Source organism: Coloeus monedula (genome assembly GCF_965178545.1).
Source record: "Coloeus monedula genome assembly, chromosome: Z".
Taxonomy (NCBI): domain Eukaryota; kingdom Metazoa; phylum Chordata; class Aves; order Passeriformes; family Corvidae; genus Coloeus; species Coloeus monedula.
Window position 1 is genome coordinate 18,988,926 of NC_138822.1, and position 18,716 is coordinate 19,007,641.

General features: G+C 39.3%; 1 protein-coding gene across 1 annotated transcript; it reads right to left on the bottom strand.

The window, feature by feature from the left end:
• Positions 1–246: 246 nt before the first annotated feature.
• On the bottom strand, positions 247–18,589 carry ABHD17B (abhydrolase domain containing 17B, depalmitoylase). Its single transcript, XM_082301187.1, has 4 exons — positions 18,443–18,589; positions 12,225–12,698; positions 1,818–1,997; positions 247–1,358 (listed from the first exon to the last, which is right to left on the bottom strand). The coding sequence occupies exons 2-4, from the start codon at positions 12,689–12,691 to the stop codon at positions 1,139–1,141; spliced, it is 867 nt and encodes a 288-aa protein (XP_082157313.1). The 5' UTR covers positions 12,692–12,698; positions 18,443–18,589; the 3' UTR covers positions 247–1,138.
• Positions 18,590–18,716: the final 127 nt, after the last annotated feature.

Below are 18,716 nucleotides of genomic sequence, written 5' to 3' on the forward strand. Positions count from 1 at the left end.
ATTATTTTGTTTACAATCAGGCTACATATAATTAAGTTTATATTTCATAGTTTTATTCACACAAAATGCATTCAAGGGAAAGGCAACTTAAGTTTATTTCACAATGAGTTAATAGAAAAATGTCAATATTCTCTTCTTGCCACTCCTCCCACCACACCCAGGCCTGATTAGTAAAATTTCCACAAAATACTCAAAACCCAATAAACTTTTACACTAAACATCCAAAATGAAGCCTGATCAGACAACTGCAAAGTTCAAACTGTTTATTACAATGTCGGATAAACATCAAGGTTCTTCTTAATGACACATTGCGGCTCTAGACAATCAGTGTTTAAAACTACATGGTTCAAGAAGTCTTCTAGGTTTTAAAAGTCTTACTGGTTTCAAAGAGGTATTTTGTGGCCTCAGTAGCTATCACGTGAATGATACTTGCATTACAATAATAACTTGTGGCATTATTTTGGCAAGATTAGGACTCCTGAGAACGTGAGTGGGTACATTTTATCATCCTGAAAGCTAAGGGACAACATGAGTACAAAATAACTAAAGTTAAACTAAGCAAAAAATAAATGAAAAATATGGGAAAATTCATCTATTTTGCCCCCCTCTTCCTATAACACGGCATTGGTAATTTCCAGTGACTGTTTATTCTTATTACATACATTAGTATTTGCTCAAACTTCATGGCTATTACATTTTTACAGAACTACTGCTTAGAATTTTTTAATTACACCTGTGCAACAGAGTAAGTCACAGTACACTTTGAGGTGTTTAGAAAATATTTATAAACTTCTTTTTGATACGCTAAAGCACTTGGCAACACTTTTACAGCATTTGGTTTTATATAATTAAATTTTCTTACAGTACTCCTTGTGATTTTTTTCCTTCACATCTAAGAAGAAAAAACCTCACACAAAGAAATATGAACTGCCAAGTCTGACTGCATGATCATATAATTCCAGTTTATAATGCTGGCATTAAAACCTTCACTAATTATGTTGACAAATCATTACCTGTACATTTAATGAAGGCAACCAAGATGATTTGAAAACACAACATTCAGGTTTTAAGTTACGTATTTATCAAGGTGTGCAGTTCTGCAGTGAAATGAAAAAAATGTGTAAATATACAACGAAAGTTACAAGTTCACCAGTTCCTGTGACACAAACCGTTTTAATCTTTCAAGGTACTGTCCATAGAGTTCCACATCATTATGGCCTGCTCCTTCTACCCACAGTGGTTCTACAGGTCTCTGGCAACGTTCAAATAATGCTAGGCCATGTGAAAAGTCTATTACTTCATCTTCAGTTCCATGGATTATTAAGACAGGAGATGTTATTTTAGAAATTTTGTCAATGCTGTAAGGAAAAGATTATATCTATGAAAACAATGGCATAGTTCTGAAATACATGACAGCAATTTTCTTCAGTTAAGATCTACTTAGTTTTTCAGTCTTACAAAAACATATTGCAAAAGACTTTGTTCGCCGTTACCCAGACTAACAATTCACTGGATAGAACTACTTGCTAGAACTAGGGATTTACGTGTTATATATAGGAAAATTAATTACTTGTTCACAGATATCCACTAAAATGATTGGAGATGCAAAGTGCCTAGAAGGTATATAAAGTTTTGTAGACTTCTTCAAATCAAATGTTCCTCTTTGATGTTATCCACTGATTTTTCTCCAACTGTTTTATTAAAACTTTGAAAAAAATTTCAAAGAATTTGCCAGACTACTTGTTTCTCTAGTAGAAAACTTCTGTAATAGAGAAAATGCATGCTAAGTAAAAAAAAAAAAAAATCCTACAACTTACTTTGGGAATGCATCAAAGCAGTATGTCTTCTTCGTATCAGGAAAAGCTACTCGCATTCCTGAGGTCAGTGGAGAATGAAGAATTACAGCGGCACTTTCATACCTAGCGGCAAGATCCACAGATGGTACTGTGCCTATACTCTGGCCATATATAATCACATTTTCAGGGCGAATTCCATACCTAGAAAATTAAAAATGTTTAAAAAGTGGCATAGAAAATGAGGCAGACAAAACCTAGAGAGCAAGGCAAAAAAAGCATTTCTGAAGACAAAAATTTTTGGAAGGGTATCAACTATGAAACAGGAGCTGGTAGAAGAACAAGCAAGTGTGTTCTATGACATTCCTGACTAAAACATGCAATTATTTACTTTCTATTTGCAGTATTTTTTTTCCTTATGCCTGAATGATATTGAAATAATGATTTAATTTTTTAAATATGGATTTGTGAATGCAGTGTGACTTCTGTACTTGTTAAAAGTCTTTACTATTAACTCCAGTGGACCAACAGCAGAGAACTGGTTAGTGCCTGGTTATCACCAAATGAAGCATAATCAACCCTGCAAAAATTTGGTCAGCTTTACTCTTCTGTTACCTGATAAAACCTGCAAGCTGGTAACATTTTTTATAAATTTAGTGAGACTTAAAGCATGCCCATACTGACAGTGATCAGTATAATACTACTGATCATTCCATGTATTAGCCAAGAAGCTTGTTCTTATTGACCTAATCCATAAGCAAGACGGCCCAACAGGGAATACAGAATTGAAGTTAAAGCCTCCCTCCTAATAAGATGCAATTAACAGGGGTAAACAAAAGAAATATCTAGTTAACACACAAGTCCGTTTAATATATTTTTCGGCATTAGTGTGAATACAAAGAGCAATTGCTACTCAGGTTATACGGGAAAAGCCTCTAAGGAGAATGGTAATGTGGCCAAGAACAGTGCCTGGAACCGAAGTGAGCAGCTCATCCATTGCCCTGTAGTAACCAGGCACTCTTAGCACAGCTCAGATTGCAACAGTGTATCTATACTTGAGAAAGGAAGTACCTTGAATAGGAAGGGATACTACATTGCATTAAAAACAAAACGAAGAAAACCCCATACACAAAAAACCCCAAACCCAACAACAACTGCCTCCTCCAAAACCCAGCAAACAAACCAACTTCTCCCCATCACCTCCAAAAAAGGCCCCAAACCCCAAAACTAAACCAAAAAACCCAAACCCAAATCATTGTTCTCATACATTACTAAAAACTTATTCAACTTTTTAAGTAAGAGCAGCCTAGCCCAGTGTCACTGTGGAACAGCATGAGGTAAATTTGATGTGTGCCTCTACAACTAGTGTAGGAAAATCAAGTGAAAATCAAGTATAGGAAAGTGGACCTGTTACCTTGTCTACAATAAAGGCATGCATCTTTTCTGTCAACACTATATAACAACACCCAAACTCAAGAAGAAGTTATCAAATTAGTATATTTTGCATACCTCCAATAAAGTCAGGGGAGCAGAAGTAATGAAAGATTCTCCAGTATCTTATAAACATGGGTAAATAACTGAATAGTAACTGTATGGGTAACCAAACACTAAAATCTGTAAAGTCTAAAAGACTCAAAATCAGGAACGATATGAAAAAAGATATTTCATGTGTACCAAGACATTTGAATTATCAACAAAAAAATACCTCCCCCCAAATCCACAAGTACTTCTTAATAAGCCAGGAAAAACATCCCCTAAATTGCATCAGTATATAATAAACAGTTAATAAAAAATATGTATACAGGATGATTTCAAGATTGTAGTATTACTTAAATGTTACATATCAGTAGCAGAACTCATTAGGCACACCAACAGCTTGATAAATTGGGTTTAAAGCCCACTGTTCACATCTAACATTGGCTACTTCATTCATCTGTTTATTTAAACTGGGTTCTGATAGAGTGAAATGTAAAAGCTTTTAAAGCATTAGCACAGAGACAGTCTCTGTCTGACACAGGAGTCTTGCTACATCATGACTACTTAATTACTACCAGTGTTTCCTAGAAAGAGTTTCTAGTCATAATCAGATCATGATCAAATTAAGACTTCTAAAGCACTAAGTCTTGATCATCAGCCTGGAACTACTAGCAGGCCATCCACCTCACAACAGTTCTCAAAGAATAAGCAATTTCAAGCATTAACAAGATTTTCTCAAAATTCCAACACAAAAATACAATAAATTAAAGCTTTGAAACAAAAACCAAATCAAAGGTCTTTGCTATTTCTGTATCTCTTCTGAAACACCTGAGAACAGCTTAGCACCTATCCTCTTACAATTAACCTCCCAATTCACATCACGTTTGTCCATTCTGAAAGTACAGTATGGCTTTCCCTCCTTCCCACATAATCTGAACAAAACTTGCATTAATGCCTGACACTTTGCATAACTAGTATGGCATGCGGTTTGCACAGCATATTATGATATAAGTTTTCAAATAATAAATCTTGCCAATTATCACACTTGCATTTCCTTGGATGTTGAGTTCTGTAAGATACAGGCCATTGAACAGGAATTTAAAGAACAACTTAAAATGTACATTTGGGGACATATATTCTTCTCTTTCTCATTATTCTTTCCCCTATTTTTGTTCAAATTCTTTTAGCTTAAACATAGATAAATGATGGCTACAAAAAAATAAGCCAAGTAAAGCATTTATGATATCTGGATTAAAGTAATCCTTTCTCCATCACAGTCAAGTAGATTGCCTCACAGTGCCTGCCTGAAACTACATGTTTTGCAATCTGTAAATTAAAATAATGAGGTCAATAACCAGAAGTGGTGCTTCAAAGTAGACTTCTGAATATTCTGGCTTGAAGAGAAAGAAACCTAAATAATCAAACCCCTGCCTCCCAAATAACAAACTCCAAGAAGCTTGGAAAACAGAGATCAACACCTGCTGTTTCCAGTCTTCCCTCTTCTCTTGAACAGGTGCAGCAGACAGGCACCCACCAAAGCAGCTCTCTCACTCTGCTCCACAGCTGGACAGAAAATTTAATGAAGGGCTCATGGGTTGAGACAAGGACTGGGAGAGATCCCTCATCAAATACCATCATGGGCAAAACCAGCCAGAAATAGAGATATTAAGTAAACCTATTACTAACAAAATCAGAGCAGGATAATTAGAAGTAAAAACAGACCTTAAAAACACCCTCCTTCCACCCCTCTCCTTCCCAGCTCTACTGCCTACCCCAGCAACACAAGGAGACGGGGAATGGGGGTTATGGTCAGTTCATCACTTTTCTCTCGCTGCTCAGGGTGAGGAGTCCTTCCCCTGCTCATCATGGGGTCTCTCTCATGCAAGACAGCTCTCCATGAACTTCTCTGATGCAAGTCCATCCCACAGGCAACAGTCCCCCTCAAACTGCTGCAACATGGGTCACTCTTCCACAGGGTGCAGTCTTTCAAGGACAGGCTGCTCCAGTGTGGGCTCCTCTCTCCATGGGTCTCCCATGGAATCACAGCCTCCCTTCAGACATCCATTGCACTGGTGTGGGGCTCTTTCCTGGGCTGTGGGTGGATTTCTGCATCCCCATGGATCTCCAAGGGCTGCAGGGGCACAGCTGCCTCACCATGGGCTGCAGGGGAATCTCAGCTCCAATGCCTGGAGCATCTCTTCCCCCTCCTTCTCCAATGACCCTGGTGTCTGGAGGGCTGTTCCCATCACACGTTCTCACTTTACTCTTCTCTGGCTGAAATTAGAACTGTGCAATGATTGTTTTTTTTTCCTCTTCTTCTTAAATATGTTATCCCAGAGGCACTGCCAACATTTCTGATTGGCCCAGCCTTGGCCAGCAGCACATTCATCTTTGGAACTGACACAAACTGGCTCTGCCAGACATGGAGGGAGCCTGTGGCAGCTTCTCACAGAAGGCAGCCCCCCTGCTACCAAAGCTTGGCCATACAAGCCCAATACAACAGGCTCCTGAAACGTTTGGGAAAAAGAAAGAGCCCAACTATCCCTCTGTCACTATCTCTCAGAAGTATCACTTTACAATCTAAAACAGAAAAACTATTGTAAAGTTAACTGTTGTTAAGTTCCTACTCATAAAATTTGTCTATTCCTTTTGCTACTCATAAATGCGTGTTAAACTCCACAAAATTTTGTGTCAAATTATCTGTTGACTACATACCTGTCTCCCAAAGGAGGAGTGTCAGATCAAGAGAAAAAGTGGCAGGAACATTGTTCTCTTAATCAGTGCCTCGTAAGTACAGGCCATTCTGAGGAAGGGGAACATGACATTTACAGAGCCATACACTTCAAGTAGTTCCTCTGGTTACAAGAGGTCAAAGACATGCAAAAACTGTCACTATCTTTGAAAGCTCATTATGCTGATAATAGAATTAATGTAAACACTGTTGTCTACTCAAGCAATCTTAGATAACTTGTGTCATCACAGACAGACCTTCAGTGTGGGTGTGATGGTAATGGAGGGTGTTTTTATGTTTGGGGATTTTTTTTAAGCCATAATCACCAAAAAGGACCTTCAAACAAAACCTTAAAAGTAGTTATGCATAGATGTACCTTCTCAGAGAAAGCACTGTTACCTGGGGACAAGCTGTTCTGGGCAGAATCTGGTACAAAACCAGATAATTGGTACAAAACCAAAAATACTGTCTGCAGTTTAAAGGCTGGCTGAAACATCTTTCTCTTTCCCAAAACAATTGAGATTTCAATTCCTTTCAACACCCGATTTCATCCTTTATGTTCACACACTTAAAGGTTAGCTGTCTGGAAATCAGATGGAATTTAAAGAGCAGTTGTGACATAGAACCTGTGTTCACATAAGCTTTCTGACATGCTCACAGAGTATCTGCACACCCTGAATTTCTGCCTCATCACCATGCTAAAGGCACAAGCTGATGTTACTGCAAACCTAAGCTATTGGCAAACAGAAAAGAACCACTTTCCTATTTGCAGCTCCAGCAATGAGTTCCCCCTCATTAGGCCTTAACAGTTAGTTGAAGAAACTAAATAAATCTTGTTTGGAAGTAGCAGTGCAACTACTTTCATGCTCCTTTTTGCTGTTTGTCTTCAGGGACAGGCAAGAAACAGCATGCCACTGGTGGGCTGAGGAAGGAGCCAATAAGTTGTAACTGTCCCATCAGACCACTGCCTGGAACCAGGGCCCAAGCTAAAACTAATGAAGCCAGTATCCCTTTCTGTGGCCCTACATATGCTGACCAGATATAGATGGTTTCCTGTAAAAGAGGCAACCCTAAACACTCCTGGCCTAATCTTTTCAGCTTCTGGTAGGAAAAGAACTGCTAAACAGCCAAACTGCTAAATATTCTTTTTTTCCCTTTGTGATGAACTTCACGTGATTTAGCAGAAACTCTTTCACCATTTCCTTGATATTTCTTTGTTACAAGACCTTTTCTGCACTTTACTAAACACTTACCTTAGTGGTGGTCCACCTTTTCTCTGACCCTCCACTTTCTTTTTTTTCTCTTCATGGCATTGTAGAACAGTTTGGGTTGGAACGTGATATAGACCAGATCCCTGACATAAGGAGGTAATATTTCACAGAATCAAGTTGCTCAAAGTGCTGTCTGACCTTTCCTTGAATACTTTAATTGGATATACTTCACTTATTTTGGATATTCACTTTATTTTATATTTTCACTGGATATATATCACATTACTATGAAGTGCAATATGCAAACTGCAAAATGCATGTCTGGCTGTAACAAGGTAGGTAGAGTTTTATTGTTTCTTTGTTTCTTTCTTCGTTTTTTTTTTTCTTTAACTCCAGTTACCTTTAAGAAACAAATACCAGCAGAAATTACCATGCTACACTGTCCAGCTTTTAAAAAATACCTGCCATTTTGATCTGGATATACATAGGGGAGAAAGAAAATAATTTATTTTTTACTTCTGAACTATGGCTCTTAATCTCGAGGATTTGATTTACAATAATGAAATAAAGTATTGATAAAATCAACCTTAAAAGGGTACATTTTCCATAGTAGCTTTTCAGGCTTACACAAATAAAGAGCTGCTAGATACTCCACAGAAGCTATGGTTTGCGAAGCTATTGCAACATACATTTAGAAAACCAACACTTGGGGCACATGAAACAAGGGGGAACATCCTGAGGGAATTTTCAGTGCACATTCAGAATCTTTTGTCATCATGGACATAACACATGAAATTACAGCTGCAAGTTGCAGAACATGAAAGGCATGAACATTATTCACACCTTAACTATCAATATTCCAGGCCATGAAAAAAATTTAGGAGCATACAGCTCTTCCTCAACTGATATGCACATTCTCCTTCTTGTGTATACAATATTTTACAGGGGGAGAAGAAAAAAGGAACTATGTTTTACGAGAGGCAAGCCCATTGCTCACATAGTAATCAACAAACTGCACCTTCTCTGCCTCTCTCATGACAGTTTGGCGTTTTCTAAACTTTAAAATGCTACCAATACACTTGTTCTATTGTCAAGATTTTTCTTCCATGATAACTGAGCTACTTTTCCCTAATTCAAATAAAACCTCCATTTCTCTCCAAATGTACGAAGTTAGGGTACCTCAACTTCTAGTTGAGCCTCCCCTCCCACTTCTGAATGAAAAAAAGTAATTTGTGAATTGTCAAATGAACACTTTTGGCCAACATCCAAACAGATTCAATAGTATTCCTATGCCTGGCTGTTCAAATTATGGACATTCTGTCCACTGTGACACATCATCTGATGGTGAGATTTACCCTTCAATTTTTCAATTACTATACAGTCAATGATAACCAACAATGAAAGGGCTGTTTGGCTTCTTACAGGTAAATCTGGTCATGAGGCAATTCTGGCAAGTCTTCAGAGGTTTCTGAATGAGCGCCACTTGCCCTGCATTTGCCTGGGGCTGGTTAAACCTTTCCACCCTTGCTGGGGTGTCATCAAAGGCCTTCAGAGACCAGAACAGCAGAAAATAGGCGTACCCCAAAATGACTCCTGGTATTTCAACACTTGGTAGCTATGACAATCAGAAAAAGAATGTCCTCACTTGCAGCTTTTATGCACATGAATATGCAATAATGTATGACTTTTCCAAACCTGATGAAGGTAGTGAATCACACTACCTTCTTTCATGGCCATCATCCACACACGTAGTAGCTACTGCTTCCTATTACAATACTCAAAGGTGGTAACAATAGGGACACAACTCAGCATCTACATCTGCTGTTTACCTGCTCTGATCGGCTGCCAAACTAGCTTTCCGTATTTACTTACATGAGTGTTAACATTCACAGCAAAATCCCATCATCACCCTCAGTATGAGTTCCAGATTATTTCACTCCAGGTGTCCAGTCTCCACTGGACAGCTGTGCTGATTTACTCATAAGTGAGTATGTGGATTGTCTTTCCAAGACACAAAACCTAAGATTCTAGCAAGTCTTCACCACAAGTGGTTTTGTTGACTGTACAATTAAGTCCGCATCAGCATTTCAATTACCCCAGAAACACCGTTTAAGTGCTGGGTTCTACGATTCCATTTTTCAGAACAGGGAATGCAGGGAGCTGTGGGAAACTGATCAGTCTCCAAAGGTAACTTCTCCATTCTTTTCTTCATCACATCACAAACTGTGAGGCACAGTTTAAAAGTCTAGGGTCCCTTTCTCATCTCATCAACAAGAATTTCCAAGGAGTTATAGCTATACTCACATGTATCCTACAAACAATCCATTGAATTAATTTGTTTTTGCAGAATTAGTTATAAATGTTAAAGATGGTGCCAGTACAAAACTGACAGAACAGTTTATGCTATGAAAGTGAATCAAGGCTGCAGCAAAAGCTCAAAGGCTCTGTTCTGGTCCACGTATGTATTTTAACACAGCTGAGCACTGTCTCAGGGCTCAAGAGAATACCATGGCTGGATAACCAAACTGTGAGCCAGTATATCCAGTCACGAACTTCTCCCTGATACATCCAGCACTCAGATACAAGGATGAGACCAGGTCTGCCAGTTGGAAAGCTGTTCTAAGTACTACAAGTGTAACTAGTAACATGAACCTCTTTTTCAGAAGCAGACCAAACCCAGTTCATGTGTGAAATTCAGAAGTTGGGCAGACCAATGCAAATTTTATACACTCTACAGAATTTCCTGATTTCTATAGGAAGTGAAGTAATTAAAAAAAAGGCAGACAAAAAAAGTGACTGAGGTGAGGTCATTCTTGAACATAAGAATATCTTCTAAGATATATTTAGATGTCCCCCCAACAATGTCTGCTCGCAAAAGAGCACACTTAGATGGGACATTACAACCATAAAATAGTTTGGGTTGAAAGGGACCTTTAAAGACCCAGTAATTCCACCTTCCCTGCTAAGGGCAGGGATACCTTCTACTAGAACTATTTGCTGAAAGCTCCATTCAACCTGGCCTTGGAACACTTCCGGGGATGGAGAAGTTGCCCACAATTTCTCTGGGCAACCTGTTCTTCTCCTGGCAACTTCTCTGGGCAGCACTGCTCCAGTGCCTCATCGCCATCACAGGAAAAGAATTTCTTTCTTATATCTAATCTCAATCTACCCTCTTTCAGTTTAAAGCCATTAGCCCGTGTCTTATCAATTATGAACAATCTTACTCGTTTAGAGAAAGTACACTTCGTTTCTTAAGAATCAAGGTGAGAATTCAAACTGAAATCCCATTTCCTTGTAGGTTTTCTATTCAGACATTCATTATGAGAAAGAAGAGACAATAATTACAACTTAGTTTATAAAACAGAGCCTGTAAACTGACAAAGTATTATGTTTCACCATCTAGTTCTCTTCCATTTTCTGTTACATTTAAATAACTCAGACTGTCTTCCACATTGTTCACAAACCACATCATGCTTTTGGTCAATGTTATTGGGTATTCCACTGAGTAGCTAACTTCCAGATCACCTACCAGTTGCAAACCAGTTAAGAGTGCACCTGTTGCAGCTCTTGGCTTATGAACAGTCATATCTCAACTTTCCACTGTAATAAAAATAAACACTGAAAAGCTAAGCTAACAACATAGTCGACATGTTTTTCAATAGATGAGGCTGAAAACCTCAACCACAGGTTGGTTCATTCAACCCTGTGGTTGAATAAGGTTTATGATAACAAGCTTTTCCCCTATTTAATACATGGATAAAATATGCTTCTTTGAAAAGAAGTATCATACTGTTGTTGTAATGTAAAAGGAATGCAAGGTTATGTGTATTTAAAACACTGAAAAGTGATAATCTGCTCATTAATACTAAATTGATTAAGTTCTAAACTCACTGTGACAACTACCAGGATCCAGGATTTAGAGCCCACATGTCCCTGATACCATAATTATTAAACAGGATGCTCAAGTTGCAACAACCAAGCCATAACAACATGCTTCAGGTTTTTACAACCTTTTGGTGTAAAATACACAGTGTGTTGGGATTTTTCTGGCAAGCAGTTATGATTGCATACTATTTTAAAAAAATTTTTTTTGTAGTTTGGGTATTTGTAACATAAGAATATTGATCTAAATGGAACAAATTACTGTGAAAAATGCTCTCAAATTAAGAGAAACTGCACTTATTTGGTGCAGGATTCTATAGGATTCTCACCTGCATCAGTGAATGCATTCACAGTCTTTCATCTTGCTATTTTATCTCCCACAAAACCAGAGGCTTAGAACACCAAAATTGCTGAAATAACATCCTTCCATTTGCATTTTTTTCTTGCCCATTTTTATTCTGCTTGAGTTAACATCACTGCTCCAAATTCCTCTGGTTTTGTTCCCACCATGACATATTTACACAGATCCATTACAACCTCTCCCACACATTATATTTTGTGAAGATAGCTTTCTATATAAAGCAAAAAGATGTTTCTGTCTTTGGAAATGCTGTAGCTGCTAGTTGGAATTCTGAAACAATGGTGATTTCAACACCATACAGAAATAGTCTCACCAAGTTTTCTCGTACCAGCTTTTACTCTGCCCCTCCCTACAAAAAAAGTAGGTGATGGAAATTATCTGAAGAAACAACCTTCATTTTCTCACATGCACATCACAACAATGTTACACAATCAGTTACTGGGGTATCAATTATTATAGATTTTTCCCACCTTTTGAATTTTTGCAGCTGAGAAGATTCCAAACTATGACAATAAGGATGATCCTCTAATCATTCAAGATCAAATCACAGCTTATTAAATTTAATTCCATTTCAATTTTTCCAGTATATAAGTACTATACACTGATCCTGCTTAATACTGACAATGCCTTCAGCACAAGGCACCACCAGTTAGCTTGGATATGAATCCACTAATTCTAAAACACAGCACTGCTGTTTCAACTGCTCTTGCACATGAAGTAAACCATTTGACAAGCATGCTGTAGAAGAAAAATGGCAACTAATGTCTTACCTTGTTCTAAGAGCCACCCAAGCAGCATCAATGTCAGCATACAGGTTCTTCTCTGTTGGCTTTCCAGAACTTGCACCATACCCAGAATAATCATATGAGAATATGTTGCAATTAACCCGTGAACCCAGTCCTATATAAAAGCTGCTCATCTGGCCCAGGTCAACAGCATTTCCATGTGAGAAGAGCAAAGTATACTTGGCATTAGGTGAGCAGCGCACAAACATACAGGCAATCCTGTTGCCTTTACTTGTTCTAGTCATGAAGCACTCAATGGCATCTTTTTCTCTAGAAGAGTATTGCCAGTCCGCTCGCTCTGAGAGATGTAAAGTCCAGCGACTACCACTCTCATCACACATCAGTGTGTACGTGGGATCAGGAGGTAAGAATGCCAGCTTGGAGGCAATTTTCCCTGGGCATGGTGGACAACAGAACAGGCAACACAGTTCACTAAAGGAAAGATTATTCATCTTCTGTCTGAAACAGGAAGAGAGAATGGTATCAGTTTCCTGGTACAATCTGGGTTAAAAAACCCCAACTTAATAAAAAAATGTAAATATAACATCTCTGGAAAATAATACATAATTTTTGAACGTTTAACAAAATAAAGACTTAAATACATATATGCGTATTTTCATATAATATCTAGTTTGGTATTATTGGTTACTTCACAATGAGTATATTATCAAAGAGGAGTTATAACACAAAAGTCCTGACTGATGTCAAAAGTAAAATATGATTACCCAGGGAAAGAACAAGCATGAGTTTTGGAATTTCTTTGGAGGAAATTAACTTCCTCATCTTAAGATATTAAAGAAGGCGTTCTTCCCATTGACAAATACATATGTTATAAAGAATAATTAAAATATGTTGCAGAGTTGCAGTATCCTAAGGCTATGCAGATTTCTGCAGCTAAAAATCACTACAGCATTTCCTAAATACAGAGGTATGGGCCTGCAATCATGAGGTATGGGCCCCTGCAAGTACTATGAGAAGTATGAAAGGTGCGTGAAGATCAAAACTTAAAAGACAAAACAAGATGATGCTTCTGGCCGAGCAAACACTGCAGAGCTTTGGTACCCTAAAATGTAGCCATAACCTTATCTTTGCTTCTCATAACTTGCTGATACAAATGTTTCCAAAACCTCCAAGAAATTCTTAGCTGCATTGCACATAGGAATTGGGATTGTAATAATGACAAAACTGGGGTTTTTTTTTCATGCTTTGAGAAACACATCCCAAACTAAATGCTCTATCACAGATATTTGTCAAAGCAATATAATCTATAGTACCAATTCAAAGCATTGGTTTTAACAGTGGGGGAGGAGGAAAAAAAAGTAAGCGCACCTACACCTAAAGCAAGTTAGGTAAAGACACAGTTGCCTTTAAAGCAGATACTGTGTTCTCTTAATTTAGAGCAGGGAGAAGGGATCGGGGGAAAAATCCTTTGTCGCAGCAATACTTTTTCTCAGAGATAAGAAGAGCAACAAAATTTGACAAGTACCATGCTGGAAACCAGCACACCAAAGATAAACATTTACACTACTTTCCTTGTGTTAAGGCATCTGACATTTCATCTTAACTTAAACAACTTTTTCATACCAAATCTATCTCCAGGTCTCAAGTTCATCTCCTGACAGTTCCCTGTGAATATAAACCCTTTCACGGTTCCACATACGGGCTTCGACTCAAGCTACAAAAAAAGCAAATTTCAGTTGTCTACAGTACCATGCTGTTCCAGAAGTATTTGGGTCATCCAACAACAAAATCTTACTGCTAGCTATTATGATACCTAACAATATTTAGACATTTGAAATTTTGTCCTTAAATATGTACGGAAGCATAGTTTTAATGTGTAAATTTCTTTTTAAAAAAGCTTCAAGGGCACTGCTGCCCTTGAACACTTTAACATATATCATAGAACAATTACCTGTATTTTGGATGTGTGAATGGTCTGTTCCTGGTGGTACAATATGAATGCATATTGCATAGAATGTTACATGGAGCATGCTTTTAGAACAGCAAAAACAGGCACAGTGAGACAGTCTGACAAACAGCATGAGCATTCTTGGAATACTACAAAAAAAAAAAAAAGGGTACAAAAAAAGGGCTGCAACAGCTAAGAGTTTTCACCCCAGGTCTCTAGTTTTCTTCAAAACAGAGGGAAACCACAGATGCTTAGAAACGGGATATCAACACTACCAGGTTGTAGGAAAGGGCAGGAAGTACCGATCAGCTCCCATAAAAAGGTAGATAGGCTCTTAAAGAAGGTCCTGAACTAAAGACCATATTCCTGCCAGTTGAAGTAACAATAACCTTGTGTATTGGGACAATTAGTCACTCAAATTTGGAATAGCTCATCCCTGTCAGATGCGTTTATGTGAACATTAAGTTTCATTTAGACCCATAAGTGAGGATAAGTGGAAGGAGTCTATGAAGGAAGTCTGTGTATTAGCAAAAGGTTTGGCCTGTCTTAAGCATAGTAAAAATGATATTGTTTTTGGGAGCAGGGGGATGTTTGTTCCCTCTTTACCTCTCTTATAGTTATGAGCACCAAAGAAGCAGCTTCTTTCACCTCTACTTGGTAAGTTCATGTTCACAGTCCAAAGAAGCTCCTGTGATTCTCCATCCTTTTTTTCCCAGTACTTACAACCCAATACTCAAAACCACTTATATTTCTATCAGAAACTATTAAATGGATCTGTTCCAAGTGAGTTTTCCCACCTTTTCAGAAATGCTGAAGGCAAAGTTAGATAGTATATTTTCTTCTAAGGTGGAGTTAATTAGTTTTTTGTGAAAAATTAAAAAAAAAAATGTACCTCCAAAAGTGAGATATAAATAGTTGGTTCTGCCCAGGAACAGCAGATTGTACTCTATACCAGCATAAAACAATAGCTACAGAATTTCTTATTTCTTCCCAATCCACTTTTCAGAAAGAATTAGAACAGGAATTTACATTATCTGTAAGTATAAACAGCCCAGCAACACTACAAATATGATCTCACTCAAATTTGCTATTTGTCAAAGTAATTTCAGAAGAAATTGGAAGCTGGCCTGTGGGATTCATGCACAGGGCAGTACTGTAGTAAACCACAGTGAATCAGCTGATGTGGTGGTACTGTCCCCCAAGATAGCTTAAATGTGCTAAAAATGGGTTGTCACCAGATACAGCAAATGACGTGCTAAGGACCACACATGAAGTGTTACTTCTCTCCTGTGCTAGACTAATGCAGGCTTTATATATTGATCTTTTAATGCAATGGAAAATATGCCTGCTGAAACTAAAGATTCTGATTCTGGAGTCATTCTCCAACTAAATCATAGACAGCAACAACTTTTTCCTTTAAAACAAATACATGCTACTTTCTTCACTCAGAAGACCCAAGAAAAACAGCAGGTCACTAACTGAGCCAATTTCACACAAAACTCCTACTGAACTTCCACAGGAGAATAGTTCCAACTAAATGCAAACAACGTTTCTATTATGCTGGAATGGTTTGTCATTCACTGTGATGGATTGTATTCACATGAGTGTGTGAATAGGCTGGATGTGTGCTTTATCTGGATTCTTAGTGAAGCTGAGGCAAAACCAACTCTGACCACAGATTACCTTAAGCATATGGTTCCACAAGTACAGATGAGTAACTTTAATGGGACTCATTTGACTAAGACATTTTGTGAATACCTAAGGTATAGTCTAACACCTTCTGAGCGCATATGATGTAAATCTCTGTGCTCATTACAGCATCATCAGATTCTGAGATCAACACATCCCAACAACACAACTATCTCACCTTCTAATTAACATTTCAGTAGTAATAAAAATGCCAGTGCTGTTCTGCAAACACAGTTCCTACAGCTGGTAAATGATACTAACAACGAAAAGAATACAATAAAGAAATATACATCCCCTTTAAAATTATACTGCACTTTCCATAGTAATTAAGTATGAAAATTCCGTGGAAGAAACTGCAGAAAACTCTACTATTGCAGAAATAGAGGCTAAGAAATACAACAGACTCAAGCTGTATCACTTACCCCTTCTGGGATAGCTTTTAAAAGGAAGGCCTGAGCATTTTATCAATTTTATCTCTTTAACTCTCTTATGAATAAAGACCTAACATATAAAACTACAAATGTAAAACTGCCCACAGGCAGAGATTTAAATTCATTATTTGGCAATTAGCCTTCTCATAAAGGCTGACAGAAGGGGGAAAATGTCTATTCAATCTTATAGCACACCTCAAGTATTTATCTTGTGATTCCTAGGATAACACAAATGTAGTTTTTTCATATAAGCCATTATTCCTGTCCTCCTATCTCTGTATATCATAACAAGAAAGTGGAACCTATTACTCACATCTTTAAGTACTTCACTATGTATTAGTCTCAAAAGTAGCCCAACCCTTGCGAACACTTATCTAGAAATCTTGTATTTACATTAAATACAAATTATTCTAATTGTATATTTTAATTAAATTGCCTATTTTGTATAAACTATTCACAAGAACAAAGTCAAGCCCATAAATATAGCTGCTGGTTTGGAACATTAAGTGTTGTTCAAACCATAATGGGCAAGATAGTAAAATTGTTCAGGTTTTTTTGTTTGGTTGCTGTTTGTGTGTATTTTGGTTGTGGGTCTGTTGTTTGATTGGGTTTTTTTTCCATCTTTACTGTTCATTATATACTACTGAAACAAGAAATTCTAAAGCATTTTCCCTTCCCTTTCATTGAACACAATACAACGAAAACTTGAGTTCAATCCACTACTGAAGTACCCATATTTATTTCAATACCTGTGTTATATTAAAAATGGAACAGAAGGATATGAACATCTTTTAACTAGTACAGCTAAAGCAACAAAAGGTTTAGTGAAAAAAAGTATCAGTATCTGATTAAGTATCACATAAAAGGATTATGAAAATATTAAGAAAGAATACACACTAAGTCCAGAAAACAACACAAAGGAAGTCTATCCAATTATGAAAAAAGCTATACCAAGAAATACTGTGAAATAACTATTCAAGGTAGTTTTCAAAGAACAAAGCATGCTACATGAAAACAGAGGAGTCTGATGGAACCAAAACTACACTTTGGTTAATTCGATTCTAAACAAATAAACACTGCTGCTAGTCTTATAAATTCTAGCTATCTAAACTTATATAGAGAGATATTATTTGTCCTCTGCTGGTTACTTTGTATATATCAAAACCTAATGTCACAGCTGAAAAAAAGGAAGGGAATACAGGAAACACTAGCTGAAAAATCCAGACATGCCTTATCACCTGAAGAACAAACTAAACCTCTAAGTGTTCCAGATAGACAACTGCAGGATTAAGTCGATTACATAATGCCTTGCATGCTTCAAGCAAGACAGTGATCCCAGGACCTGCTCTGCTAAAACCATTCGCCGGTCACCGGCGCGGAAGCCCCGCTGTGTTTCGGCTGCCCCAGCCCGGTGTCCCAGCGCGCAGGTCGGCCGGCCACCAGCACCGAGCTCCGCCCTCAACACTGCTCTGCGTTCAGGCGGTTCTGATTTCTGCAGTCATGAACTTTCCTAGTTAATTACTGACCAAGTACTTTAGATTTTTATATTAACACCTGAGAACAATGTTCAGGCCAGCGTCACTCCCACCCTGTTAGAAACAGCAGAAGGTGAAGGAATACATTTAACCAGACTGGCGGGAACTAAATTAACTCCTCAGGTGTCTGAGTCTGAAAACGGCTTCGCCGAAGTCCACAGCAGTGACTCAAAGGCACTGTTTAGAGCCGCGAAAAGCCAGACTTTAACAGCCGTGTCACAAGTCAGGGGGCCCGTTTCCAACAACGGAGTCCAGGGCAAGACCACGGAGGCGGGAGCGCCGGGACAGATCGCCCACAGCACCGGGGCACCGCGAGGCAGGCGACACCCGCGGAGACCCCCGACCCCAGCGACACAGGGACACGGGCGGGAGGGTAGCCGGGGCCGGCAGCTTCCCGCCCAGTTCCTGCTGGACACGGAAGTCCCTCCGCCCGCCTCTCCGAGGAAAAGCCGCGGGCCTTTCCGCTCGCCCCAGGGGCCGCCACACGCCCGCGCCAGGCGGCGCGGACGGGCCGCGGGTCCGAGCCGGGGAAGAGACACGGACGGACCTGCGAGGAGAAAACAACTCGCCCACACATCACGGCAGCGGGTCACTCGCACACCGCCCATCCCCGCAAAGCCGGAGGAGGACAGGTCCTACCTGCACCTGGCGCTCCGCTCGGCGGCCCCGCGCTCTGCCGACTGCCGGGCCAGCGGCGTGTGGGGGCGCCGGCTGTGCTGAGTAACGGCGCGGCGGGAGGCGGCCGTCAGCGCCCCGGCTCCGGCCGGAGAACGCGCGGCCCTGGCAGCGCTGATCCCGCCCCGCGCAGCCTCGGGAACCGCGCCAGCCCCGCCTCGCCTTTAGACTGCACCGGCGCGGCGGCTGACGGGGAGGCCGGGGAGGCCGGGGCGGGGCCCCGCGGGCCGGAGCGCCA

Coding starts and splice junctions, on each gene's coding strand:
- ABHD17B (XM_082301187.1), bottom strand. CDS start 12,691: ATGAATAATCTTTCCTTTAGTGAACTGTGTTGCCTGTTCTGTTGTCCA. Junction 1,998..12,224: donor TGGGTGGCTCTTAGAACAAG/GTAAGACATTAG, acceptor TTAATTTTCTAG/GTATGGAATTCGCCCTGAAA. Junction 1,359..1,817: donor TGCTTTGATGCATTCCCAAA/GTAAGTTGTAGG, acceptor TTTTCCTTACAG/CATTGACAAAATTTCTAAAA.